The sequence below is a fragment of the Penicillium macrosclerotiorum genome (genome assembly GCF_028827735.1).
Source record: "Penicillium macrosclerotiorum strain IBT 26536 chromosome Unknown utg000010l_segment0_segment0, whole genome shotgun sequence".
NCBI lineage: Eukaryota > Fungi > Ascomycota > Eurotiomycetes > Eurotiales > Aspergillaceae > Penicillium > Penicillium macrosclerotiorum.
Window position 1 is genome coordinate 2,697,406 of NW_026643089.1, and position 26,578 is coordinate 2,723,983.

A 26,578-nucleotide genomic window follows, 5' to 3' on the forward strand; every position below is an offset into this window, starting at 1 on the left:
GCGCTAATTGAAACAATAATCAACGACAACGGTATCCTTGTCAACGATATCTCTAGCTTGGATAAAATAGGCTTTGCAATAGGCTTGATATCTACTACTAGAACCGTTATTATACGGCAAGATTTCTATAGTCAAAGCTCTTCTACAATTAGGGAATCGGGAGTAGGTAACAGCAATTGAATCTATACTGGCAACTAGATTTTCGCTTCCGCTGTATATATTTCTTAAAGGAAAGATCTATATTACTAGCTGGTTTGATAATCTTCCTTGTGAAGTTACAAACCTTGTGATTAGGGATTCGAAATAACACCTAACGGCTGGACAATCGATATGATAGGCTAACTATAGCTCGGAATATTTTGGTAACTATTAGGCGTTCGCAAGGTAGATATCGGTTCTTGATATTGGATAGTCATAGAAATCATCTAAGTTCACGCTTTAACCAAACCTACTAGCAAAACAATACTATACCAGTCTGCATGTCACCCTACTTATCACATCCTCTATAATCTCTTGATATCGGTGGTTTTGCTATATTAGAACGCTCATTCAGTCATTTAATTGAGTCTACAGCCCGCTTAGGCTATATCTTTTCACTGAAGAGTATGCGTCTAGGGATCAGTCGATTGAGCATGGGGTCATTTGGTTGAATTAACCCATCGACTCCGCCATGGTCCGTAGACCGCTACAAGAATGGGGCCGCTCGATGATCTCTTTGAAAGCGACACCTCAATAATATCCATTTTGGCTCATCTTGAAAGATACAGAGTGCAGTATTTGTGCTGACGCACACCATGGAGGCACTGCAAGCTGATATTGTGATCGCTACTGATATAGCGAAAGAACTTTTTAATAATGCTTGATGTTATTTAAATCCAAAATCTGACAGGGCGCTGGACAAGCTGTTCTACTACTGGAAGATACTTCTATTTCTAGGGCGCCGCGTACCTTGCTGCCTGGGCACTGACCGAAGTGTAACGACTAAGAGATCAATTATAGCCGCGTTTAGCATAGATATGCATCTCCAATGTACTTAGCCACGTACTAGGTTCATTAAGATATCAGAGCCAGCTGGGGAGCCTGTGGGAGCCTTCTAGATATACAGCCTACCAAATGGCGTAGTAAAGCATTTTGAATAATGTTGAGAGAGGGGAAGCAATCCTCTTAAAGAGAATGCTGAAGGGTAAAACACAGAATGCGGTGATTTTGAGTCGAAATATTGCCTGTCAATAGAATGACTAGGTATGAGGCTATTAAAAGCTAGGTCTTGTATAACTTGAGTAAGCTTCTCTATAATTGTATGTAGAGATAGTCTTATCTTCACCTCTTTTGATATGCATATTTAAAGGTCTGTCGCGATGCGCCGCCACTCGGAGTTACTCTATATCCTTACGACCCGGTGAAATGGCCACGGTTTTACCTGACCCTCATCTCAGGATCATTCCTGTCATTGGATCAAACGTGGCTATATTAGTGCCTTGGCTTGGATGACTATTAAGGCTCGTTGTGTTTCTGAGAATATATCGTAGTATTAGAGGCTTATATATCGTAGCGATTCAGTCATGAGCCCTTGCGTTTACTATATCTCTTATTTCCTTTCAAGAATTTGAACACACGGGGACAATCAGCCTGGATTTAAACTCGCCATCATGCCAGACTCTCACTTCGCCAAAGTTATGCCTGTTAGCCCTGAATTGTGTCGGATGGTCTTGGTCATCGAATGGAGTCCCTTGTACCGTTAGTCGCAATACTTCTCCTTCGTCCCATACCGTGCTGTTAGGCCATATTTCCACCTCAACTTTAACTATATCACAAGGTCGGAGCCATTGACGACGAGCGTGGGTATGATAAGGCCGGCCAGGAAAACTCTTGTCTGGATCCACCTCGCGATGCGAAGCCCGCAGCCAGCCTAGTCCAACGGGAGCGTCCATTTTCTGTGTTTTGTTCCAGAACAGGACTTCCTTTCCATTTTTATCTATCTTGTTGACAGCAATGTAAATATCTGTGTCAGGATAACCGAGTGCTTGGATATAAAGCTCGGCAGTCGAATGTCCTGTGATCTCGGTTTTAACGGGGAATTTGTGCTCAAACTGAACACAAGACTTGGCAGTATGGCTTGTATAAGAGCTATACCCTGCGGTTTCTGTTGACTGATTTTCTGACAGGCTGTTGCTTTGTCCAAGATAAAGACACTGTAGAGAGGATTGTGGAGGTGGAAAGCTTGTCTCTTCTCGACGGATTGATTGGTTTCCATCAATTCTGACATCAATTTCGACCGGGGACCACGAAGAGACCTCATTGTCCACTCCTTTCAAAAAGTGATCCCAAAAAGCTTTTTGCTTTTGGATCCCACTGTCTTTGTAATATTCACTCCATTCCCGGCCGCTCTAAATAGTGTGAGTGATAAATGCGATCATCTTGGCACGTGAGAACCTTACATGAATGAAGAGATATTTCCTCTCCGACGAAGATGCTCTCCAAGCTTCTATTGTCCCACGCAAATGCAACCCCAGGGACGACCAACCAGTAACTGAAAACATTGGAATTTTAATCTGGCTCCAATCGACAACCTTCGACTGCCAGACCTTATCAAAAAGCGGGTGTTCTATATTGAGAACAGCATGATCCTCCGATTCACGCAGACCGTTTCCCGTGAGATTCATCCAAAAGTGTTGGAAGGATACAGCAGGAATGCCGCCTGGACAATTCACTTCTCGATAGATGTCAGAGATTCCTTCCCATGGCATGATTGCCGTTAGATGAGGTGGTTGTAAAACTGCAGTTTGGTAGCTGGACATGGCGTAATACGACACCGCGCCCCATCCAATTTTTCCTGTTGACCTGCTCAATAGGTTAGTAGGACGCGAAATTAGAGGGAAAGAGAGTAACTGGGCCTACCATTGTTGTTGTGCAACCCATTCCACAACATCATAACCATCTCGCCCTTCCTCTGGGGACAAGTAGTTGGCTTCGGTTCCTTCACTCCACCAAGTCCCGCGAGGATCGACCTGGACAAAAGAATAGCCCCATTTTCCACACCAAAGAATGGGGTCCGGGAGTTCCCATTGGGTGTACTTGCTCAGCTTGTCAAAGTCGACCCCCATATTCTGGAACAGAGCCGCTGGAACAGCGCCATGCTTTCCAAATGGTGCAAAGAAAACCAGCGTGGGCGTCTTTCCCTGGACCTCCACAACCGGTCGATACACATTCGCATACAGGGTGATGCCGTCTCTCATAGGGATTGCGACATCCTTCTCGAGTAGTGTTTTCCCATCTTCTAATACGGAACACTCATACTTCAAGTCTGGGGCTGGCTTTAATGGTTTGTCGACCTATACGGAGGTTAATTCGCACCCTGTTTACTACAGTAGACAACCAAGTCGTGAATGATAGGGCTTACCTGTTGAGGATGCACCGACTGCCGGTATGGTGCAGCTAGCTCACGAGTTCTAATTTCTTTCATCTTGATTATTTTGACTCAATAGAGATGTTTTACCACCGAGGGACAGGCCGGGTCTAATAGTCCAGAAAACGCCGTTGAAGAATCAGTCCACATCCGCCTTCCTTTCCCCCACATTCCGGCTTTCACCCCACCTTTTTCCCACTTCCCCATCTTTAGAACAAGGAGACTATTCGCAGGTTACATGAGCTCTTCCCCATCTGCGTCCAATGGCGGAAAAATCTCGCAAATATCCGTTTCTTGCCGTGGGTACACTGTAAAGACACGGGTCTAACTGTTTTGGGTGACGCTACATATAAACCGATTTTGTTTAGAACGGGATTGATACGATCAATATGAATGACTTAATGATTAGACTATTAATATGTTCCACCAAATATTTTACTATGATCGAAAATTGTATCAGGGTTTAGGAAAAGCATCTGTTTACGTTATCAAAGCACTAATCCGTAGTTAGTTACCAGGTGCTTTACATGACCTTGTTGAGAAGTCAAGGAAGGCTGGTCTTGGAAACAGTGCAGAAGAACCAATCGCAGGAAGCACAACGCCTCAGATCTCTTACGGTGACGAACGAGCCAATAAAATAGTATAATAAGATTACTTTGCTTACTATGAGTCACGCCCTAGCCCCCATCCCGTATAGTCCACCCGGAGACTTCGGGGTCCGTAAAGGTAATCGGACCCACAAATATCCCGTTAAGCAAGCCAAGCAGCGGGGGTCTGGGGATTATAAAAAAAAATTTCCCGGGCATCTCCAGGTTTGACTCCTCAGTCTATGATCACAAAACCTCTTTGTCTATTGCTCGTCTACAGCGAAGACCTCAAGGCAAAGATGGCATCCGACATGGAAATTATTGAGACATCGCCCCCGGCCCGGGGCAAGCTGCGCGTTGTCGCGACAATGCTTGCGCTTTCGGTGAGACCTTGCAAGACCCTGATTTTGTCGTTTCCCCCAGGATCTAATGTCAAATTTAGCTGTCCATGCTGGTCGCTGCTCTTGATCAGACTATTGTGGCGACAGCAATCCCTACAATCGCTGCTAAATTGCACTCTGCTGCCGGTTACACATGGATCGGTGGCGCTTATTTGCTCGCGAATGCGGCTGGCTCGTGCATCTGGGTCAAACTATCGGATATCTGGGGACGCAAGCCGATTCTTCTGATTGCGGTAGCTTGGTTCTTTGTTGGATCCATTATTTGCGCGGTTGCCGTGAATATGCCAATGCTGATTGCCGGCCGTGCCCTACAAGGTGTCGCTGGCGGTGGTCTCATCCAGCTCAACACGATCGTCATTTCAGATCTCTTTAGTGTTCGGTAAGAGATGCTGGAAGCTTGAATAATTGGATTGAATGCTCAAAGCTAACTGTTTACCAGCCATCGAAGTCTATACCTGGGTTTGATGGAGTTCATATGGGCATTCGCCGGTGGTATCGGTCCACTCCTCGGTGGCGCGTTCTCGGAGTATGTTACTTGGCGCTGGAACTTCTGGATCAATCTTCCTGTCTCTGGCATCGCCTTCCTTTTGCTCGTCTTCTTCTTGGATGTGCATAATCCTAAGACCAGGATGATGGAAGGTGTACGGGCCATCGATTGGTTCGGTAGCTTGTCCATGCTGGGCCTCACGCTGATGTTGCTGCTGGGTCTCGATTTTGGTGGAGGAACTTTCGCCTGGAGCTCGTCACAAGTCATTTGCCTGATCGTTTTCGGATCTCTTTGCTCTCTATTATTTATCTTCAGCGAGACACGACTGGCGAAGTACCCGCTCATGCCCATGAACATATTCTCGAAGATTTCTAACATCGCTACTCTTGCTGCGGCTTTTGCACATGGCTTCGTAAGTCATGTTCATCAGTATTTACAGACCATGGCCAAAACTAACATATTTCTAGGTTTTCATCGCAGGCGAATATTATATTCCCCTCTACTTGCAATCCGTGAAGGGTGCCTCGCCTCTGAGGTCAGGCGTGTTGCTCTTACCACTTTCACTTGCCGAGGCATGCTCTGGCATTGTCACAGGCCTAGTCATTCACAAGACCGGTAGATATTTGGAGCTTGTCTGGGCTGGTTTCTTGTTGATGACCATCGGAAATGGTCTGTACATCCACCTTGGCGTGGGATCGTCCCTCGGCGAAATCGTTGGATACCAGATCATCGGCGGTGTCGGCGCCGGATTCCTCTTCCAAACACCCATCATCGCCATCCAAGCGATGGTCTCTCAGGAGGAGACCGCCACAGCAACCGCCACCCTTGGATTCATCCGCAACATGGCTACCGCGTGCTCGATTGTCCTCGGAGGTGTTGTCTTTCAGAACAGCATGAGTGAGATGAAGGGTAGTCTCTTGGCATCCGGAATGTCTGAAAGCCTCGCCGAGCAGATGTCTGGTTCTTCTGCAGCGGCCAACATCGAGATTATCAAGGAAATCACCAACGTAACACAGCTGCAAGCTGTGAGAGAGGCCTTTGCGTGGAGCACGCGGAATATGTGGATTCTCTATACGTGCATGTCGGCTATTGGCCTTCTCGCCTCTGGATTTATCGCGAAAGCACATCTGAACAAGGAGCACGTAGAAACCATCACTGGTCTGAGCCAGGAGAAGCGATCGGCAGTTACAGATGCCCAGCCTGTTGCTGGATAGACCTTCAAACTAGGCTGACGAGCTATTCAGTCTTATTGGCGGTTCAGCCCTCAGGGAAGGTAAAGTGTAAAAATTTGAGAATTTGAGTACATCATGTGTGAAATATAATTATAGTATATACAACACTGGAAAAAAGATTCCAGAGCAGCACAATATTAACACTTGGCGTCAACGCAAAAGGCCGGATCGTAAGATAAGCCAGGTAGACAAGCAACAGAGACAGAGCAGAAGAAGGAGATAAAAATGAATGCACCATATTCTCATTCGGAAGAACATTCTCCTCCAACAACGCAACTGATAGGAAGATCGGCAACGCTGTTACCAACCCAAAGCTTGATTCCCTCGCCATTGACAGGTGCTTTCCAGTCCTGTACCTCAACATCCCATATGCTGACATCCTTGCGAGTGATGCTGAGCGTCAAGGTCTCAGTCTGTCCTGGGACAAGGGTGCTCGTCTTCTCAAACTGCCGGAGCTGGAGTGTCGGTGTGTCCGCAGCTAGGCTAGATGGAAGCTCGACGTACAACTGGGCGACAGCTTTACCATCCCGGGAACCGGTGTTCGTGACATCAACAGAGACCGTAAATGCAGTATCGAAGAGAGCTGGGTTTCCGCCCTGTCCGCCTCCAGCTCGGGGCTCGGGCTGGGTCAGGTTGTATCCGACGGGATACGGATAGTCGTCGGAGGCGGTAATAGACTCTGGGTTGTCAAGATAGGGGTATAAATAGCGCCAAATACGGGTGAAGCTTGTAGAGGACCATGCAACCTCCGAAGCAGCCGGGATCGAGTTGTTATAGACAGGTGTGGATCCTTTTGCAGGTGCTGCAGAAGGGTAAGCAGTATCGAGCGCGGTCACAACAGACATGGCAGGGTTCGAGAGACTGAAGGTAGTGTAGGAAAGTCCATGTCCAAAGGGATACCGGGGAGTGATGTTTGCATTAATGAAGTGACGGTAGTCGATGTAAAGCCCCTCTGTGTAAGTATCTTGAATTTGGCCAAAAGGTTGGTTGATGAGGCTCACGCTGTCTGGGTAGTCGGACTCGCTTTGTGGGATAGTATAAGGCATGTGCCCACTTGGGCTATAGTCACCGAACAACACGTCAACGAGGGAGTCGCCTGCTTCTTGTCCTGGAAGGTGTGCGACAAGTACAGCCTTGACAGAGTCAAGGTCGATCCACTCTTCCATCACGATAGGACCAACCGTGTGAATAACCACAACAACGTTTGCAAACTTTTCGGCTGCAGCCTTAACTAGATCATCGCCATTGTGCCAGGCATATAAGCCTGCTGAATTTCGGTCTCCATAATTGCCCTCAACGGTGATATAATTCTCGCCAGAGTCGGCATTGATGAATACGACAGCAATATCATTGGCACCGACCGAGACATCGGACGGAAATGAGTCGGTAATGTAGAACTCTACGTTGTTGGTCATGTTTCCGATAGCTTCCTCAGGGGTAATAAGATAAGGAAGCCTAGAAGTTCCGCTACCCCATCCCATAGTCAGGACACCCTTGTCACATCCTTGGTCACTGCAGGAATTCAGGCCCCCCGAGTTTGCTCCGGCATCAGTCCCAAACACCTTTAATGAATCATTCTTTTGCAGTGGAAGTATATCATCGTCGTTCTTCAATAACGTGATGGCTTCACGAGCCACAGCTCTGGCGGTGATATTATGGTCGCCCTGAACATTGACGTACTGGTTGACGACGCCAGAGGGAGAGAATAATGCGCCAGGATATAGCTCTCCAGTTGCATCTTCGGTATTGGTTGAGAAATTAGGCAAGGGATAGTCTTGATCTTGGCCCATTTTGTACCATGTAGCCACGATTCGAGTGACCTAGATATGGTGGTAAAAAAAAGTAGGGTATTGCTGCTCAATGACACGTACCATATCATTCAGTCTTGAGACTGGGATGCTGCCATTCAGAACAGAGCGCGACAATTCAGACCCCCAGTAGCTATCACCCAGTAAAGGCACGGCACCGTCACCGGGCATAGCCATGTCGAGGCCAGCGAGGGCAGAAGCGACGCCAGTATAATGACCAAACCAGTCCGTCATGACAAATCCTTGAAAGCCTAGCTCATCTTTAAGGATGCCATTGATCAACTTGCTATTTTGGCTACAAGCAGAAGTGTTGACCTTGCAGATATGTTAGTAATCCATATTGGGTACAACCTCTAAATCCTCGAATCTCTCGGGTAGTATACTCACATCGTTGTAAGCGGTCATTATAGATCCAACACCTGCGCGAACTCCCTCAGCAAAGGGCCAAAGGTATAGTTCATGCAGCGTCCGGTCGTCGATATTTGATGAATAGCCTTTGGTGATAATGCTGCTCATCCGATACCTCTCTTGTTCGTTCCCAATGTAGTGTTTCAGAGTCGCAATGGCACCGGTGCTCTGCATTCCCTGGATGGTCAGAGCCCCTCCAATAGCCTGCAAACTGGGATCAACCCCAAAACCCTCCCAGATCCGACCACCACGTGGTTTGCGCCCGAGAGGACCAACAACGGGGCCCAGTTGGATATTCACACCCTTGCCGCGCGCCTCCTCACCGATTCCCACGCCGCGCGCATACATCAAATCCTTGTTGAAGGTCGCGCCAACGGTGATCCCGGGCGGAAACGCCGTGTTATGATCCGAGTTCCGGATTCCCAAAGGGGAGTCCTGTAAACACAGATTCGGGATCCCGAACCTTTCTGCGCTGCCGACCTGCCCTACACAGGGTCCCATCAAGTACCCGGTGCCAGTTGTCAGATTGACTTTTTCCGCCAAGGTCATGTTGCCGACGACTTCTTTGGCCTTTGCATAGGCGTCAGCCCATTCAGAGACCCAGCCCCCAGGGGGGTCGGGTAGTATGGCGGAGACTCATAGCCTTCAGCAGCAGCGCGCTCGTTCAGCTGCACAGTCTCGGGTGCGTCTTCTGACACCGAGGACGAGTACACAAGCGCGACGTGGGAGAGAAGAGGCACGAGGGCTAGACGCGTCCATGGAGCCATGCTGTCGAACGGGTACAAGGTTATGGGTCACAGCAGACCAGATGCAAGCACCCAAGTTGTCCTACTTCATGAGAAGACAAGCGATATAGATAAGGGATGGATTTCCCCTCAAGAAAAGGGAGAGGGGTAATCGTGCTGGTCCACGTGCCATGTTGGTGTCTTCTGCAGGCGATCCTGGCTCGGTGGAATGGATCTTCGGGGATATGGGATCCCGTCCGTAGCCTGTTCGCTTGGATAACCGAGCATGGAGTCTGGGCATTCCCGGTTGCGATAGGTGGAATCCCTGCTCTCACCTGCATGAACTGTCCACTAAGCTGGGACGTTGCAGTTCCTGGCAGCGATGGCACGGAACTATCGGCGACGATCGACGCGTTCCGGGCGATCCTTGCCACAACAAGGACCCCCGTCAGGGGCACAACAGCGGAAGATGGGGGAAATGGGGAAATCGTGAACGTTGCTGTCGAGCCTATGCCGATGATCTATGACTGGGGTGGAGTATAACATTCTGGATGTGGCGCCGAAGTTTTCCCGGACTACACTCTATCAAGTATGAAAGCCGTGAGGAACCCCGGACAAAGTGTAAATAGTTGGCTTCATCACAATTGCCAAGTTCTGCGAAAGTAAGAAAAAAAGCAAAAAACCTTGTTTTTAATGACAATCGGCTGCTAGGACTACATTGGTCCCATGCATGCTAATTACCCGAGGGTCCTATTTTTATATCTTCGTGAATCGCAAGTAGGGTTTGACCTCACGCACGTCGCCAAATTTCTTCTTTGCATCGGCCGTTGTCACAGACGGGGGCACAATCACGTCGTCGCCCACCTGCCAGTCGATTGGAGTGGTGACACCCCTTTTGTCGCCAGTCTGCAGGGAGTCAATGACGCGAAGGACCTCGGCAGAGTTGCGACCAGTCGAGGCAGGATACATCATAGTCAGACGGATCTTCTTGCTCGGGTCAATGATGAAGACAGACCGGATGGTGAAAGCAATGCCCTTTTGATCAATATTGTCCAGGTCCTGCTGATCAATCATGTCATACAGAAAGGCAACCTTGCGGTCGGCATCGGCGATGATGGGGAACTGGACCTCGGTCGAGCAGACCTCGTTGATATCCTTGACCCACTCGCCATGGGAGCCAATGTCATTCGCACTCTGCGCCAATAACACGACAATGCCATTATTAGCCTTTGAGACTGGCTGAGATTATTCATTTGACATTCAAAGAAAATCACTCACCAGACCAATCATTTTGACCCCCCGTTTGTCAAACTCATTCTTCATTTTGGCGAATGCGCCCAATTCGGTCGTACAGACAGGGGTGAAGTCGGCCGGGTGGGAGAACAAAATCGTCCAGCTGTTGCCAATGAATTCGTGGAAGTCAATCTCGCCTTTTGTTGTCAATGCCTTGAAATTGGGTGCTTTTAATAAACATTTAGCCTCCAGGTGATACTAATTGCGTATACAATTGATGGGCATACCGGTTGAGCCCAGGCGTAGTCGCGGCTGCTCCTGGGTAGACGAAATGAAGCGGCGAAGGGCGGGCTGGCCACAAGGCACCTGCGCGGACAGGCTAACCCAGGGAGCAGCTTTCGGGGCAGCTCTAAAGGCACGGAAGGCCATCTGAGGCATGAACATGGAAGTCATAGTGGATGTGATGCGATGTGATGTTATGCTATTTCCCTCGCAGCTCGATGCTTCAAGCTCGAGTTGCTTTACCGAGGGGATGACCTCAGGAATGACGTCATTACGGGAAACTCGTCGGTTCAATTCAATTGCATTTTCTCTCGAGTCGAGTGAGCTTGAGAGGGAGAAGAAGTTATGAACATCATATTTGATAAGAAGACGATAAGAAAGATTATTTGTTTTCCTGCTGATAATGCCACTGGCCGATCATACTAGATTCAAACTGCAAATCAGGCGTCCACACCTTGATCAAAGTCAGCAGTTCGTTGGCAGCCAGGGTCTAACCGGATCAAGTGCGCCTCGAGCACCTTGAGTTAAGCTTCAATTCAACTCTATACATATCAGTTGCACTTCACCTGGATTCACAAACTTGTGCAGAACACCAGACTGGGTTGCTGGCAGCCCATAGTGGGTCCACGACCATTAACTTAACACGAACGGTATGGTCCGATTACTGAAGATACTGGAGTCCCACGCAAGGCTGTTAAGCCATAAATGTAGGTAGATCAACAATTGTGTGTCGATCCGGGACCACCGCACTCCAGTAAATGCGCAGAATCTAGCACACACTAATTAATGGAACTTTCTGCCATGCTTCTGTCGGCTATCAATATTAAGCGATGGACTTTCGAACCGGACTGCTTCTCAGTCGCACTGATCTGTCCAGTCGGCAAAAGAAGCAATTCTGATAGTACTCCAAGTTCGTCTGCAGTAATCAGGAGTAGCTAAGTAGCCAACAAGAAAAAATGTTCGAAAAGAGTTCAGCTCCTCCACTCCCCAGGTAACCACGAATTGCTACTGCCTTTTCAGTTCCAAGGCCTCTCTCCCTCTCTCTTAGAGGGAGGAGCCTCAATTCTATTCCGCTATGGCCCGTATTTGGTGGAGCATCATTATGCGCTGTCTTGGAAAAATGCGAACGGTGGAGAGACGGTGAGGGAGGAAACAGTAGTAGTACACAAAAAATATGATGTTGAGGAAGAGGCGAGCCGAAAAGAAGAAGAAGAAGAAGAAGAAGGGTAGATTGAGGCTGAGGACAAGGCTGGAGAGGAGAGCATACAGAAACAGGCGGAGCTAGGGTCATAGAAGTGGGCAGGACCATGTGTTGTTGTATCTTATTCCATATAAGATATAAGGTTGTTTACGGAGGGTGGGCCCATTGCGCTTTCGTGTGACGAACGAGATTGTGTTCTAACCGATTTACCTAGCGTTGGCATTTCTTACTTTTCATGGACCTCAAAAATCTAGAATTTCCGGTACACTTCTATCTGGGCCTTGTCATCACATACAGACGCCATCTGCATCGCGAGCTTTCAGAATCTCATACGCCATGGGAATATCAGAGACGTCCTGGAAGAGAAGTATCGAGCAAAAGGGCGAGTGTTCACATAACTCTATGCCCAAAGTCGAACCCATATCATAATTGGGCTACGGTATATTCGAGCGAGGACACAAGAAAGAAACCTGCAATGCAAAACCCATCAAAATGATATCCATTATCCAAGCCACGCTATGCGAAGAAGGTCGTCCCAAAAAGACGAAAACCGAAAACAAACAAACAAAAAAAAGGTAACTCTGAAGGCGCAGAGGGAACTCCGCCGGTAAAAAAACCCCCCAAAATCCCGAACACCCTTCCCTATATACAATAACTAAATTTGAAATTTCCATGCAATCACTGCAAAGCCCTCCATCTTCCTTGATGTCCACATATTGGGCCACGCCAGCCTCACTGACAAATCTGCGCCACTGTCGCCCCATAGTTCACTAGTGGCAACGCATCCCCGCTGTGCTTCAGAAACTCGGCAATTAGGATCTCAACTTGCGCCTTAGCATCGGCCTCATCCCTAGCCTCCCCAGTCACAACCATGGCAGGCGGCACCAGGGCGCGCATGACGCCGGCCACCCAAACTGGGGCGACGGAGTGGAGGGAAGGCTTGTCCACGGTGGTGTACGTCTCCCGGCGGATGTTGTGGAAGCCACCGGCCGTGATCTCATTGTAGACACGCTGCGGGGCGAACGGCCATAGATTCAGCTTCAACATGGCCTTGATGACGGAGTGGCGCATGGCGGTGACAGCGGGGATGTCGGGGCTGGCTTCGGTGATGAAGCAGGTGGTGTCGACTTCTTCCCACTGGATCCAGCCGTCAGGTTCTACGAGGGTACCCCTGGTTAGTATCAAAAGATTTCCCGCGAAGTCAATTGTCAGTCCCCGGACAGAAGGCGTCCATTGAAACGGCGCTGTTAAGAAGGATACGGTGCCAATTGCCGGGAGGAGAGAGAGGTTGGGAGGGGGAGGGGGAACCTACTGAGCAATTCTCGCGCATGCTTGAGAACGGCGGTATAGCCGTCCTGTTTCAGGCCGGCTGTGAGAAGGCGGATGTGGACAAAGTCATAGCGACCCCGATGTTCCGGCGGGTACTGGTGCAAGGCACTGTGGACAGTAAGTGGGATGGAAGTCGATCGACCGGGAGTGAAAATGCGGTGGGAGGGTGGAAACTGCTCGCCCGAGATGTCGAATCCATGGAGGTACACCGAAGAGTCCTTCGGGAGTTTAGTGGCTAGATCCGCCAACCAGATCCTGCGAGGGAGGCGTCAGTAACGTGTGCACAAGGCTCAGAATAGTTATCCACGGGTGATCCAGATGATGCCCAAACGACGCGCCATATGCCCTGTCGGGTATCTGACAAACAGTCTCAAGTGCAGGTGGAGTAGGACCGAAAGCAGCAATAACGCGCCCCCTCATGACCGGGGGGAGGAAATGGCGAATGGTGCGCGGGTCCACCATCTGGAGTGCCCGAACAGGATTCTTAGGCGCTAGTTGGGGTTGGCTTGATGGAAGATTCTTTGACATACCCAGTTCCAGTGCCGATATCTGCGACGGCTGTGATGCGGTCCTGGGGGATGGCGGGGTGAATCAAGTGTTGCCCAGAGATGGCCACGAGAAAACGATGTTGCTTATTGAGCCTAGCGAGCTGATTAATCACTGTACACAGAGAGGCCACTAATGCCAGAGTCGCCAGGACCGATGAGACCGATGATCTCGTTGAGAGGGGTCTATGAACAGAGCGTAGTAGTGTGCCTGCATAGAAAAAAAAAGTGGATGCGGCTGCAGATTGGATGCCAGAGTGTCGGGACCCAACCTGTAGGTCCCATAACCAGGGGACAGCACCACGAGGGGATCGGCCCGGAAGTTTGTGGGTTCAAGGATTTTTTTTGGCAGGGAACAGTGGAGGCAGTGGGCAACAGTGGGACTCTCGGAGATTAAAGCTTTCCAGCGGAAGAGACTGGACGGTTGGGATTCGGGGAGACGGGAAAAAAAGGATAAGGAATTGGAAGCGAATGCAACAATCAGAACTTACCGTTCAGTCTCGGCTTCACTGCGACCCAGTAGGTAAATATTCTGGTCCTTCTCGGGCGACGTGGGGCTGGCCATGATGGTGGTTGTTTGTGCCGTGTTGGGCGTTGCGGTTGTGATGGTGGTGGAGCTCATGATGTAAAAAAGTCGGCGCAAGAGGAAGTAAACAGAGGCACACGAGGAGAAGAAGTAGAAAGAGGGGGGGAAGAGAGGGAGAGGGAGAAAGAGGAGAGAACTGGAGAGAAGGCGAAGTCTGGAACCTCGGGAAGCGGGAGGAAGCAGGAAACTAGAAACAGGAACACGGGACTCTCTGATATTATACTTTTACCCCATTTCGCCTGCGATATCGTCGAGGAGCCCGAGCCCCCGTCCGCCGGTCTCCTGTGCGCTCTCGCCGGGCGTTCGACGAGGCTCGACATGGTCTGGTCCCCATCCCAGACGGGTCAGGTAGGACAGCCCTCCCCAGCGAGGCAACTCGATAGAGCACGACCGAAGGCAAACCAAAAAAATTGGGATGGAATCGGGCACTCGCTGGGAGATACAGTTGCAGTTGCCACAGGCTCCGATCTGCAGGAGGCGCGCAGCATACGAGTTATACTCCCTGCGCTGCATCGCGAGTCATGGACCGTGATATGAATGGCTCCGATCGCCCGGCTACACGATATGAAAGAGTCAGCATCACCGTTGCAGACGATCCTGCGATTCGACTCCTTCCTGATCGGAGCCGTCCCTTGGTTAGCGTTCGCCCTAGTATGGTCTAGTGGTTCCCGGCCGACTGGCTTCGCGTTTTTGCTCCAGCCGGGTCGGATATGGATGTCTCTTAGGCTGAATATTGCTTGACGAATGACGAGAGTCCGGAGCCAAACCGTGATATCGAGGAGAAGCACGAGGAAATGGACCACCACTTAAGAAAAATTGATCAATTCCGCCGAGCCGGCCGCTTTTCGCCGGGAAAGTCTTTAGGGTATACAGAAGTATGACGATCCTATCCACCGTTTCAACGTTGGGACTGGGGATCTTCATGCGGGGAACCGAGATGGAGACCAACATGAGACACGGTGGAGTGAACATGGGCACGGAAAGGGGGTGCCATCACGGCCGTACAAATGAAAGGATAGGTGGGACTGTCTACGAAGTACGTTGGGGGAGGAGAAGGGGGAAACATGAAGAGTTCAGATATACTTCGTAATCCTTACCGACGGGTGACAGGGGGTTGGCGATGAAGAATGACAGGGGGGGAGAGACGGCGAAAAAAAGGAGAGAACAATAGAGTCAAGGGACATAAGAGCATAAGAGCGATGTACAAAGACGAATCAGTACAACCAGAGAAAAAAGAGCTCGGCCTTCAGAGCCTAATAGGAAGTACGTGCGAGGAACTAGCGGGCAGCTGTCGGAATCCGGCATGCTCTTCGATTTGGTGTATACCGAGAACGAAGTCCTGGACCCGATGGCCTGGGCTCGTCCCAAAGCCTCGGAAGCCGTTACCCGTCACCCCGGCGCCAACGGCCTCATTCCCCCCCTCCAAACCCCCCAAAACCCCACCAGGAGCCCACTCTGCCACGACAGTAACTAACGCCATACGGGAAGTCGGGAACCTCCGGTCCACAGGAATTCTCGATTTTTGACTTGCGCGGAAGAGTGCTGGGAAGGATCCGTTGCATGAGCATTGCAGGACCCTATCCAATCAACTCCAATGAGGGTTGTTTTCTATGCAGCATATACTTGTACACACGGGACCAGCAGAGAACACCGGCAACAGAGGAAATGTACCAATACACGAGCAGAAGTCAGACAGAGAGAAGAAAAAAAAAAGCAACATGGCTCAAGAACGAGAAAAGAGTGGATCAACCACTGCAGACGCGCAGATACCGAGAAACAAAATTACCGAGCGATCCAAGTTGCCCACCTCCTTGCCCCCCTTTTCTGTCGGGGATCACGTTTTATCCACTAAGTGCGCAAACACGTACCGGAAAATCTCACGGCTCTTGTACAGATTCTCCACGCGCATGCGCTCGTTATCTAGATGCGCATTGTCGCTGGCCTGGCCACAGGGCAGATTCGCTGCCGGCGCGGAGAACTCCTTCTCCAGGAACCGGATTGTCGGGATGGACCCGCCCTCACGGATGAAGATGGGGGTTACGACCGCGGGGGAGGGGTCCGAGGCTACGGCCCGCCCACCGGACAGGGCGCCGAGGCTGCTGGGCGGCGTGAACGTGGTTCGCGTAGGCAAAGCGACCGGGTCCTCCGGCGGCGTAGATGCAGATTGTGTCAGCGTCGAGGAGGTGGGCACGCTGGCGATCGGTTGGGCCGAACGCTTGCGAGTGCCGGCCGCCGAGGAAGTCGTGGTGGAGGTGATCACCCGGTCCACATGGGAGGCGAGGCTATCGGAGGAGTCTTTGCGGAGGAGCTGCCCCGGGATGCTGGCAGGCTTGGCGGAGGCGATCGATGGGCCATGGATGAGTGGCGGCAGAGAGGGGTATTGGTGCTTGGAGGGGGGTCGGTCAGGGGTCCATGCGGCAGTGATGGCTTCGGACAGCGTAGCGAAGATTTCGTTGTCCGGGTCGCCCAGCCAGGCATCCGATTTGCCTGTAATCTCGACCGTGAGGTCGTTCTGGGACTCGAGTTGGTCGAACTGTTCCTGGGCGTACGCTGTCAGATTCGCTGCAACCTCGTCGGCTTGCTGATCGGGCACGATGCGAATCGAAAGGCTCGCCTTGGCCCGGCGAGCGATGGTGGCCGTGCCACTCTTGCTGCCGGGGACTTCCATGGAATGGACGGTCAGTGACGGCTCCCGCCAACGGTACATCAGCGACTTGATCAGGGCCTGGCGGTCGGAGATCTCAGGATGTTGTGGGAGTAACACGTCGGCAATGGCCTCAAACCGCTTCTGCTCGGCCCCAGTCAGAGGACGGACCGGATCATGGAAGCCAGGTAAGTTGATTTTACCCTTCCGTCCCACTAAGGTAGACACTAGAATCGAGAGGTCCTTGACCGGTTCATCGAGTAAGGCACTCCCGTCGATGCCACTGTGAAGATCGGGGTGGTCGCTTGTCACAACCAGGTTCGCATGCACGACACCGCGCAGTCCGTACGTCAAGCAAGGGTTATAGTCATCTAGCCAGTAACTGTTGGCCAGTAAGATCCAGTCCACCGGGCCAATCTGGACCTTGTGGTCCCGGACGGTCTGGTGGAAGCCTTGGGAGCCGGATTCTTCTTCGCCCTCAATCAGGAAAACAACGTTGCAGCGAAGGGCCTTGGTTCGAGCGAGATCGGCAGCAGCATAAAGAGAAGCAAGAATAGGTCCCTTATTATCGGAGACCCCACGGCCGTAAAGAAACCCATTGATCGAAGTCAGTTGGTAAGGGTCTGACTTCCACTTGGGTCGATTAGAATCGGCCCCGACAACATCATAGTGGCCATAGAAAAGAATCGTCTTGTCCACCTTCTCAGGTGAAGTAGCATTGAATCTCGCATACACGATGGGATTGGTGTCTTGACCAGTGGTCAGGAGTTTTGTCTTGGCCCCGAGATAATTGCAGTGTCGACGAAGGAATGCAGCACCTTGATTGCATTCGCCGGCAAACTTGGGGCTTGCCGAGATGGTCTTGAACGAGACAAACTTGGCCAGGCTGTTGACCATTTCATCTGTAATTTGAGTGCATCAGAAAAAGATCCTGTTCCGATAAGACTGCGGGTGCTAGATACGTACCATTGCTGATAGGGGGCAGCTCTTCTTGGGTCAGGAAGAATTCGGTCAAATCCCAGATCCCGACAGTGTTGTCGTTACCGCCGGTAGCATAAATGTGTCGGTCCTTGACCCGACTAGCGGCGGAAGCGAGCATGGTTCCTTCGTGGGCAACCCACCCGCCTACTTCTTCAAATCTGGAATTGAATTTCTGGCTTATGTGAGTACTTAGGTAAGATAAAATGCTGAGATTGACCCGCATTGAACCGGAAGGGGGAGAAAGGGGGCAGAGGAGCATACTTTGACTGTACCCGTTGCATCTCCGCAGATTGCAACTCCCTGGATGACTTGGACTGCCCATAGGTCGTCAGTATGGCGGGCGATTCGCTTGACTAGCTGATGAGAATCTAGATTCCAGATGTTGAGAGCGCCACCCGAAAGTCCACAGTAGAGCAGCGATCCTTCAACTGCAATGGAAAGCACGGGGTCTCCATTCTGTAGTTTTGCGATCTGGGTGGGCGCCACTCCATTCTGACCAAGCCGCCACAGCTTCACCGCACCATCACCTGCACCAGTCAGCAGGGCCTCCTCTGATGGGACCGACTCAACCAGGCCCTTCACCAAGAGCATGGAATACACATAGCCATGGTGGGCAAAGAGCTTGTGATGGTCTCGCTTGAAAGTCAATACACGGCCGCCCTCTGAGACCGAATGGGTCCCGTCTGAGGGCCGTGGTGCACGGCTTCCATCCGGGCCTCGAGAGTCAAAAAAGCGATGCGCGCGCTTTGATGGATGTGCCGCCGATGTTTGGTTCAGCGTCGATCCCTCTTCGGATAGATCGCACCACTGGGACAGTCAGAGAATGACCAAAAGCAACGGGATTCAATAAGTGAGAAAACAAGGTTACCTGAATACTTGTATTCTGAGCACCACAATAGATGGTTTGGTTACTCGATGAGTAGACGACTGTGAAAATATCACCCACGTCGTGGTGCGAATAGATCGAGTAGAGCCGTTCGAACGTTCTCGTTGACCACACCTGTTTACAAACATTAGCTCCTCCTCATGGATTGTCGTGATGAGGTCCGATAGCCTGGATTGCTACCTACATTAACTACAGAATCACCACCGCTGGAGAAGAGAAGGTTGCCATCTTCGGAGAGGTAGAGGCCCAAAACACTTTCTTTGTGGGCATGTACCGACAAAACCAAGTCGTAGGTCTCGAGAGACCAGGCCTAGAGCATCTGCAGTCAGATATACGATCGACAAGGCTAGGAAACAAGTGCCGCTTATTGATACTTCGCTGGAGCTTGACTTACCACAATGTCACCGCCCTGCAGACCGGCAAACACACACTCTTCGTCAATCACCAGAGCCAAAACGGAGCGACTGGCCAGCACACGATGACCAATGCCACAGTCTCCGTGTGGGTGGGCATTGCTCGCATTGTCGGCCGTCTGGAGAATCGTACGCGCATCGGAGCCCCAGCTTTTCGACTGGTCCTCGACCTCGGACGCGCTTCCCGAGTCCACTGTGTCCATTGCGGACAGAACCGTCAGCCAAGTTTACAGGATCTCGGAGCTCAATCTTGAAACAGCCACAGCCACACAATCCACTGCCAGTGATTCAATTTCTATCAATTGGCAGATCCTGTTCGATTTAACCTGTCCCTGGACTCCGGGGGTTGGGGTGAAGGGCAAAAAGAGGCCGGACCGGAATGAATCATCGGGCGGTGCGGGAAGCACCGAACACGAAAATCAACCAGCAACAACAACATTGCACCATCGCTAAGGTATTCGACTCACCATCCCTCGCATGTCTCTTATTCCAGCAGCAGGCGGGCCTAGACGGAGCACAACATCACAAAATCGAGTCAGTCAGCAGTTCGTGATAGTTTTTCGAGACGTGGGGGAAGATCGGCTCGGCTCAGCGTGAAGCTGCTCGGTTGCATCCCGGTCGCATGGCTTCTTCATGCTTTCATGCTTTTATGCTTCCGTGCTTCCATGCGTTCATGCTGGCTCTCTATGCACTATATGCTCCACGTCCTATGCTCCAGATTCCATGATGCCGTATGATACTTGCTCCATGCTCCATGCTCCATGCTCGTCTTGCCCCATCCGCCCCCGCGGTTCACCCAATCGCGCTACTGGACAATGAGGGTCCGATCGACGCCGCCGATTTGAGCTGCTGAAGGAAGCTGATTGAACTCACCTGGGTTCCCAGAGGAGCCGGGCCACCGGCGGTCGGAATGGATGGTCGCTTAATACAGCCATCGAGCCGGCGATGGTGACTTTGCGGGTTCGAGAGAGCCGCCAGATCCAGAGAAGATCAAAGAAACAGAATAACAGAGCTCAACGCCAGCCCCGAGATTATTATCCACGGGCTATATCTAGACACTGCTGTGAACTGTAGACTGTGGACTGCAAAGAAGTGAAGTGAAGTCAGTGACAGATGGATCCCCATACACCGATGTTGATCGACATATAGCCAGCAGGGGCTCCCGGAAAGATAAGCCAGATGCCCATGCATCAAATGGGCTCTAGGCCTCGTCCCTCCCCCCTCCCCCTGAAAGGTTGGGAGGGCTTCGTCATAGTCTTGCCGGGAGGCCGAGCAATATTCTTCACCGTCCTGCAACTGGCCATTTGATTTGCTGGTACACGACAGGTGACCGGAGACAGGCGCAACCCGTTGATTGATCCAGATAGTCTGCAATTTGTGATTGGGGAGGTCACCACTGGCTAACTACCTATACGGAGTACGTAATGGCCCTTTCTCTCTCGTCGCGCAGTTCTCCGCAGTTGCTATAATCTCTCTGCATACGTTCTTATCCTGCTGTTGCACAGCCGTGATGGCATCATTCGACGTCTTCGCCCGGATTGGAATTGGTGTCTTTACGGTTGCTGCCTCTATATTTCGTGCTTCCATATAGTCGGAAGATTGCTTCGATTGCCTATCCAGCCAAATATACCAATAAACCGTGCAACCAGCTCACCTAGTTCACGCAACCAATAATCCTGGTTCTCCTATGCCACCATCCATGTCAAATAATTCATCATGAGATCGTGTCGGACGGCTGAGTGTTGAGAGCACCGCCACATTGTGGCTTGTCGGAGCGGCCGGAGTACTTCTCGTCCTGGTGACAGAGTACCCGGGACCTGGTGTCTATGCATGGGCTCCATACTGTGCCCAGGTACCCTTTGTGTACCCTCCCGGTACCTTGGGCACCAGCCACAGTGGCGGTGACGAACTCTTCCAATCACAAACCGTTGGTCACCGCTTCTTCCGGTGTTCGCATGTGTGATTGGGGGAAGCCCCGCAATGTGATATTGTCATCTTGTTTTTCACTCCCAAGGCTAGTGATTCAGTTACTATTGTTATGGTGACTTGGTTCCTGGACGGCCCAGACGGGTAGCATGCTAGTACCCCATACCGTAGATGAAATCTCCTGACTCCACGGAGCCTAGGCTTTAATTAATATGTAAAAAGTCAGTGAAAACTCCGGAACTGATTAATTAGTATGTTATGGTACAAATACCTCGTACAAATCACCGTTCGGACCTCCTTTGCAACCCCCGCCTTCGGAGTCCCTGATAGTCCCCGCTGGCCCATCACACCGATCCTCCAAGGCCGAGGATTTCTCCCTGCCCAACCACTTGAATGGGTAGTCGTGGCGCTGATTGGAGATCGGAGCTGCCAATCGCTGGAGTGTTCGCTTCTGCCTAGGCACTGGGACTAGTACCGCCGTACAACGCATCGCAAAGCATCGCATCGCTCGACTCCCTACCCAACCGCCTCTGCCCTACGGCCCCAGAGGAGCTCCTGTTCGCTGCTCTGCCCAACGCCTGCAGCTCTCCTGCACGTTGATGCCATCGTCCCCAGCTCCCTCGACTCAGTCGTCCTGCATCGTTTTTTCCTGGAGTACTACTCGAGTTCCTTCAAACGACTTGCTCGGTACTCGTGCTCGATTCCTCCGATCGGACTTTTCCGCTGATCCTTCTTGCTGTCGAGTGGGAAAAATCTTCCTCCTCAAGTCCTTTCAGGTAAGGAACGTCACCTGATTAATCATCTTGGGCATTTCGGCATTGTCTCGCAAGGCTATTCGTTTTCTACTCCAGCTGGGTCTTATTTTTATATTAGACTTTGGCGGCGCTGACCCTGGGATTTTTCCTTGCCTTCAAACTTTCACGCTTATACTTATACCTTCTCGACCAGGGCTGATTCTGCATTACTTTTGAACGACCTGCGCCTGGTGCTCTACACCGCTTCGTCACTTCATCGACCTGATCGTCGTTATCGCTTTCTGATGAGTGTTTTTCCCCGACCGGCAGTCGGCATCGACTATTGTTTGTGATGGCACCCCTCGGCCAGACGATCGCCGTGATTGACAAGTCCGGCAAGGTCGTCAGCACGGTAAGCCAGCCCTTCGCCCGGCCCCGATGCTAATCAGCTGGCTATTTGATTGTTGAATTCGACATCAAAGCCAGCGTGAACCTAGACCACCCCTCCTGACATCTTGACAGAGTAAACAACTATTCGGCGTCTTCGCTCAGGCCAAAGCCGCATACAAAGAGCGCAAGTCTCACTTCAACTCGGAGCGCAATGCCAAGATTGCAGAGCAACAGGCGCTGCGTGCTCTCGCCACCTACCAAATCGACGATGCACCCTCCGCAGCAGGGTCTCGACGAAGCCATCGTAGCCGGTCACGGCATCACTCGAGTCGCAGTCAACATCCGCGGGCCTCGTCTCGCTATGAGCAAGACTTGCATTCGGCAACCGGGAGGCCCGAATCTCACTATGGCCCCGCAGAAGGTCTCCCTCGCCGGCATACTCACCACGATGTCACCGTCCGTGAACCGGCTCGTCCAGCTACCGCTCGTTCCAAATCGGATGCTCACATCGACATGGATCTCGCATACGGAGAGGCTCACCCAACAGCTTTATCCATGTACAATCCCCCCGAGCCTGCCCAGAACGACAAACAGCAAATGGATGGCCTCGTTAGCCGTGCCCAGTGGCTGTTAGAAGAGGCCCACTGCGTTCAGCATAGTGCAACAGCCACGATCTCCCATCTCCAGAAGAATCCCGATGCCATGGCTGCTGTCGCTCTCACCCTCGCGGAGATCAGCAACCTGGCCAGTAAAATGGGCCCGGCCGCCCTATCCGCCTTCAAGACCGCCGCGCCTACCGTCTGGGCCCTGCTCGCCAGCCCACAATTCCTCATCGCCGCCGGTGTCGGTCTTGGCGTGACTGTCGTCATGTTCGGCGGCTACAAGATCATCAAGAAAATCCAAGCGGGCGGCACAAGCGAGGGGGAGAAAGAATCCACCGGCATGGACGAAATGATGGAGTTTGATGTCCAAGAAATGAGTCGCGTCGAGATGTGGCGCCGTGGCGTGGCCGACATGGAAGCTGTCAGCGTCGGCACATCCGTCGACGGCGAGTTTATTACCCCCCGTGCTGCCGCCCTGTCCGGCATTGATGTTTCTACCGCCCGTGCCCAGAAAGACCCGCGCTTCAAATTCAATGACGACGGCTCTGTGGCATCTTCTCGACGGTCTCGGCGTTCACGCGCTTCCCAGGCCACATCCCAACCAGAAACAAGGCGTGGTCGCTCCAGAAGAGAGCCAGAGACTGCATCTAAAGCCCCATCGGGATTGTTCACGCGATCATCGAAGCCATCAAATAAAGCGCCTAGTCGCGCACCAAGCCGGGCGCCAAGCAAGGCGCCGAGCAGAGCCCCAAGCAATGCACCCTCCAGGACCGGCACACACGTGTCGGAGAAAGAGAAGCGCCCGAAGGAGAAGAAGAAGAAGGGCCCAAGCCGCTTGCGCCTAATGTTCACCGCTTGAACGACAGAATTCGACGGCCGCCTCTTGCAGCGGCGGTGCTCAATTCCATTATACGTGAGCCTGGCCTGTATATTTTCCAGCCTCCTCTTTGTACAACTTCCTTTTCAACATGCGGCAAACCCTGTTGACACATAAACCACTCAGATTTTATGATTATGACCATTCCAACATGACTATCTAACAGTTTCTTGTTATTTTCTGTTCATTCCTTTTTCTTGCCCTTTTCCACCCGGGCTCGCTCATTTCTCGGCTTTTTCTTTTATCTTGATGCAAGCATGAATCCCATGGCGTTAAATAGCGATTGTGATTTTATTACCGTTATCGGTGTCCAATGGTCGGCTTCTTTCTTCCTAGATACTCTTCTAGAACCAAAAAAAGCTATCTACATCATTTTTCACTAAAGATTTGATATTTTTATGGCAGATCTCGATGGTATGTCATGAACATTGAATTGCAAGTAGATCCAGGAAGGCATGAGTCTTATTGTCAGTGCCATGCGAATCATCGTACAAAATCCACACGCAAGTAAGCTTCGCAATCCTCTTACAATGATATCACCCAATTGCATATTCAATTCATTTAGTCTATTATCATCAATAGCACATAAAAGAAGCATGCATGGTATGGCCCAGTCAAATGGTCGGCCTTTTTCATACCTCCGGGGGATCACTGAATATTGGAAAAGTGATTTACACACCATTTCATCCTTGGCACTTAACCCATCATGTCATTCGTATCACAGTATCCTCCATAGAATTTGACGATGAGATTAAGTTATATTTTCTCGATATGTTGACCAGCACTCTTTGCATTGACTGCGTCAATTCTGGCCAATTCTCGAATGACGGTCTGATAAGACTCGAACTTGCGGGCCGGTACTCGAGCCGCAAAGATCTCGTCCAGTTCCTCGAGAGACCGCCCTTTCATTTCAGGCATGAAGAAATAGAAAAAGACTACGCAGAACATATTTGATGCAAACCAAATATACCCGTACTGCGCGCCCTGTGAACGAAACAGAGAAAAGTTAGCATTAGCGTCAATGTCTCTTAGCGTCGCTTACTCACCCAATTCAGGTGCTCTGGATTAATGAAATATGGCGTGCAGAAATTCACCAGCCAAGCCAATAAATACCCCAGTGATGTCGCCGTTCCGACTGTCCACGCCCGCAGCCTCGAGCTCACCAGCTCTGTCGCAACCGGGTAGCTTGCCGCTCCGACACATCCGTTGTAGAAGAACATAAAGAGCGCGGTGAATGCCACCAGCGTCTGGCCCGTTGGCAGCGTATTTGGACTGACCGTCGCCGCCACAGCGCTGGCCAGCTGACACAGGCCACAGGCTAGGGCGCCGAGCATTAAAATCGCGCGCCGACCCAGTACCGCGCGAATCGCATACATACCGATATTCACACCTAGGAAACCGAAGCAGGTGTTCATCACAGAGTACTCGAAAGCCTTGGTGATACCGCACACCGTAAAGAAGTATGTCTGGTAGCCGATCAAGAACCACACGCCCGACGCTGTCTGGCAGCCGATCATGCAGTAGCATAAGATCGTCCGGCGGAGGTCCGCGCCTGCGAATTGGGTTAGCAAGGGTATTCTTCTTTGTCATAACAATTTCAAACGGTCTTAGGGATTAGTGGCTCTATCGTACCGCGGAACATATCCAGCGCGGAAACATCCCCTTGCTCGCGCTTCTCCTCTTCCACGCCCTTTACCATCTCTGCCCACTCGATCTCTAGTAGAGTTGGTAATGCGTTTCCACTATCCCCTTTACAACGCTCATCACCACTGTCGACGGGACTCGAGGGCGCCAGGAGTGTGGCGTAACTGCGGCCACGCAGCTGCTCCAGTGCCTTGCGAGCCGCTTCGTCCCGGCCGCGATGCAGCAGCCAGCGTGGACTCTCGGGAACGAAGAATAGCGCGATAAAGAGCAGTGTCGGGACGATATACAGGCATGCCAAGGGGATGCGGTAGGAAAGGGCATCAAGTCGCTCCTTGGTTTTGTTATCGACGACTGCGCCGAGGATGCTCCCGATATTGACCCAGTACGCGAACAGAGCGACCATGACGCCACGCATGTGTGCTGGCGCAACCTCCGCCGTATAGATGTTGGAAAATGTCACGAGGAAGCCATTAGCGAAGCCGAGCAGCAGACGACCAAAGTAGAGCACTCCAGGAGAGGTGGTGCCGATCTGGATACCGCAGGCGATGGCATTGACGATGCAGGCGAGCCAGAGCGCATGCCGGCGGCCGAAATAGCTGGAGAAGAAGCCAGCCACGAGGGAGGAAACAAAGGAGCCAAGGGTGAGCAGGGAGGTAATTAACTGCTGGACGGTACTCTGCAGATGATTGTTAATTGTGGTGGGTTCAGGCACGGGTGCGGCCGCGTGGTAGTCCGAGGTCTTGTAGATATACGAATATATATTCACTCACGTCTATTGCATAGCCCGTGTCCGATCCAGGATCTGGATAGCCAAAGACCTTGAGAAAGCCCGGCATGGCCTGCAACGAGCCCACTGCGGCCAAATCAAATCCGTACTGCATATTGGCCATCGAAACTAGACAGCAGAGAGACAGACATTTCCGGTTCTGCCAGAGCGACGTCGTCGATAGATTATGGTCTGACATTGCGGTGGCCCCTTCCTTATGGCAATGGGTTTTCGAGTGGTTATTCAGTCAATTTTTCTCATCCACAGAGCGACAGCAGTATGCACTTGTTGTATATTGTCTCCCCCACATTATCTTCCTGTTTGCATGGGGTGCATCGCATCTATAAACAATCGGCACCCACCCAAAGTCCTCTGTGCCGAGATCTTCGTGAGGGGAAGAAGCAAAGACATACCCTGGCTCCGCCTGCCGACCAAGAAGACTCTAGATCGAGAAATTGCATGACTCAAACAGCTGGCTTGATCAG

The 26,578-nt window shown here is 51.3% G+C and overlaps 9 protein-coding genes across 9 annotated transcripts; 2 read left to right on the forward strand and 7 right to left on the reverse strand.

The window, feature by feature from the left end:
- Positions 1-2,387: 2,387 nt before the first annotated feature.
- N7462_010568 (uncharacterized protein) lies at positions 2,388-3,463 on the reverse strand (the record flags this gene model as incomplete). The annotated part of the gene is made up of 3 exons (XM_057082282.1): positions 2,388-2,841; positions 2,899-3,332; positions 3,401-3,463. The coding sequence occupies 3 exons, from the start codon at positions 3,461-3,463 to the stop codon at positions 2,388-2,390; spliced, it is 951 nt and encodes a 316-aa protein (XP_056929322.1).
- An 829-nt stretch (positions 3,464-4,292) lies between these two features.
- Positions 4,293-6,095, forward strand: N7462_010569 (MDR family MFS transporter; the record flags this gene model as incomplete). Its single annotated transcript, XM_057082283.1, has 4 exons — positions 4,293-4,376; positions 4,436-4,773; positions 4,834-5,293; positions 5,349-6,095. The coding sequence occupies 4 exons, from the start codon at positions 4,293-4,295 to the stop codon at positions 6,093-6,095; spliced, it is 1,629 nt and encodes a 542-aa protein (XP_056929323.1).
- Positions 6,096-6,355: 260 nt separating this feature from the next.
- On the reverse strand, positions 6,356-8,878 carry N7462_010570 (beta-glucosidase; the record flags this gene model as incomplete). Its single annotated transcript, XM_057082284.1, has 3 exons — positions 6,356-7,933; positions 7,985-8,236; positions 8,309-8,878. 3 exons carry the CDS (start codon positions 8,876-8,878, stop codon positions 6,356-6,358), a joined length of 2,400 nt encoding a protein of 799 aa, XP_056929324.1.
- A 932-nt stretch (positions 8,879-9,810) lies between these two features.
- Positions 9,811-10,740, reverse strand: N7462_010571 (peroxiredoxin; the record flags this gene model as incomplete). The annotated part of the gene is made up of 3 exons (XM_057082285.1): positions 9,811-10,248; positions 10,333-10,514; positions 10,575-10,740. The coding sequence occupies 3 exons, from the start codon at positions 10,738-10,740 to the stop codon at positions 9,811-9,813; spliced, it is 786 nt and encodes a 261-aa protein (XP_056929325.1).
- A 1,771-nt stretch (positions 10,741-12,511) lies between these two features.
- N7462_010572 (putative LaeA-like methyltransferase) lies at positions 12,512-14,266 on the reverse strand (the record flags this gene model as incomplete). The annotated part of the gene is made up of 4 exons (XM_057082286.1): positions 12,512-13,014; positions 13,083-13,354; positions 13,630-13,830; positions 14,136-14,266. Coding segments are annotated over 4 exons (1,107 nt in total), but the record flags the coding sequence as incomplete, so codon positions are not given.
- Positions 14,267-14,455: 189 nt separating this feature from the next.
- N7462_010573 (uncharacterized protein) lies at positions 14,456-14,743 on the reverse strand (the record flags this gene model as incomplete). Its single annotated transcript, XM_057082287.1, has 1 exon — positions 14,456-14,743. The coding sequence occupies one exon, from the start codon at positions 14,741-14,743 to the stop codon at positions 14,456-14,458; it is 288 nt and encodes a 95-aa protein (XP_056929327.1).
- A 1,321-nt stretch (positions 14,744-16,064) lies between these two features.
- N7462_010574 (glutamine amidotransferase subunit DUG2) lies at positions 16,065-19,357 on the reverse strand (the record flags this gene model as incomplete). Its single annotated transcript, XM_057082288.1, has 6 exons — positions 16,065-17,776; positions 17,841-18,027; positions 18,117-18,662; positions 18,724-18,855; positions 18,926-19,051; positions 19,136-19,357. 6 exons carry the CDS (start codon positions 19,355-19,357, stop codon positions 16,065-16,067), a joined length of 2,925 nt encoding a protein of 974 aa, XP_056929328.1.
- Positions 19,358-22,166: 2,809 nt separating this feature from the next.
- On the forward strand, positions 22,167-23,665 carry N7462_010575 (uncharacterized protein; the record flags this gene model as incomplete). The annotated part of the gene is made up of 2 exons (XM_057082289.1): positions 22,167-22,226; positions 22,337-23,665. The coding sequence occupies 2 exons, from the start codon at positions 22,167-22,169 to the stop codon at positions 23,663-23,665; spliced, it is 1,389 nt and encodes a 462-aa protein (XP_056929329.1).
- A 774-nt stretch (positions 23,666-24,439) lies between these two features.
- N7462_010576 (uncharacterized protein) lies at positions 24,440-26,292 on the reverse strand (the record flags this gene model as incomplete). The annotated part of the gene is made up of 4 exons (XM_057082290.1): positions 24,440-24,667; positions 24,730-25,235; positions 25,316-26,003; positions 26,098-26,292. The coding sequence occupies 4 exons, from the start codon at positions 26,290-26,292 to the stop codon at positions 24,440-24,442; spliced, it is 1,617 nt and encodes a 538-aa protein (XP_056929330.1).
- Between the last annotated feature and the right edge of the window lie 286 nt (positions 26,293-26,578).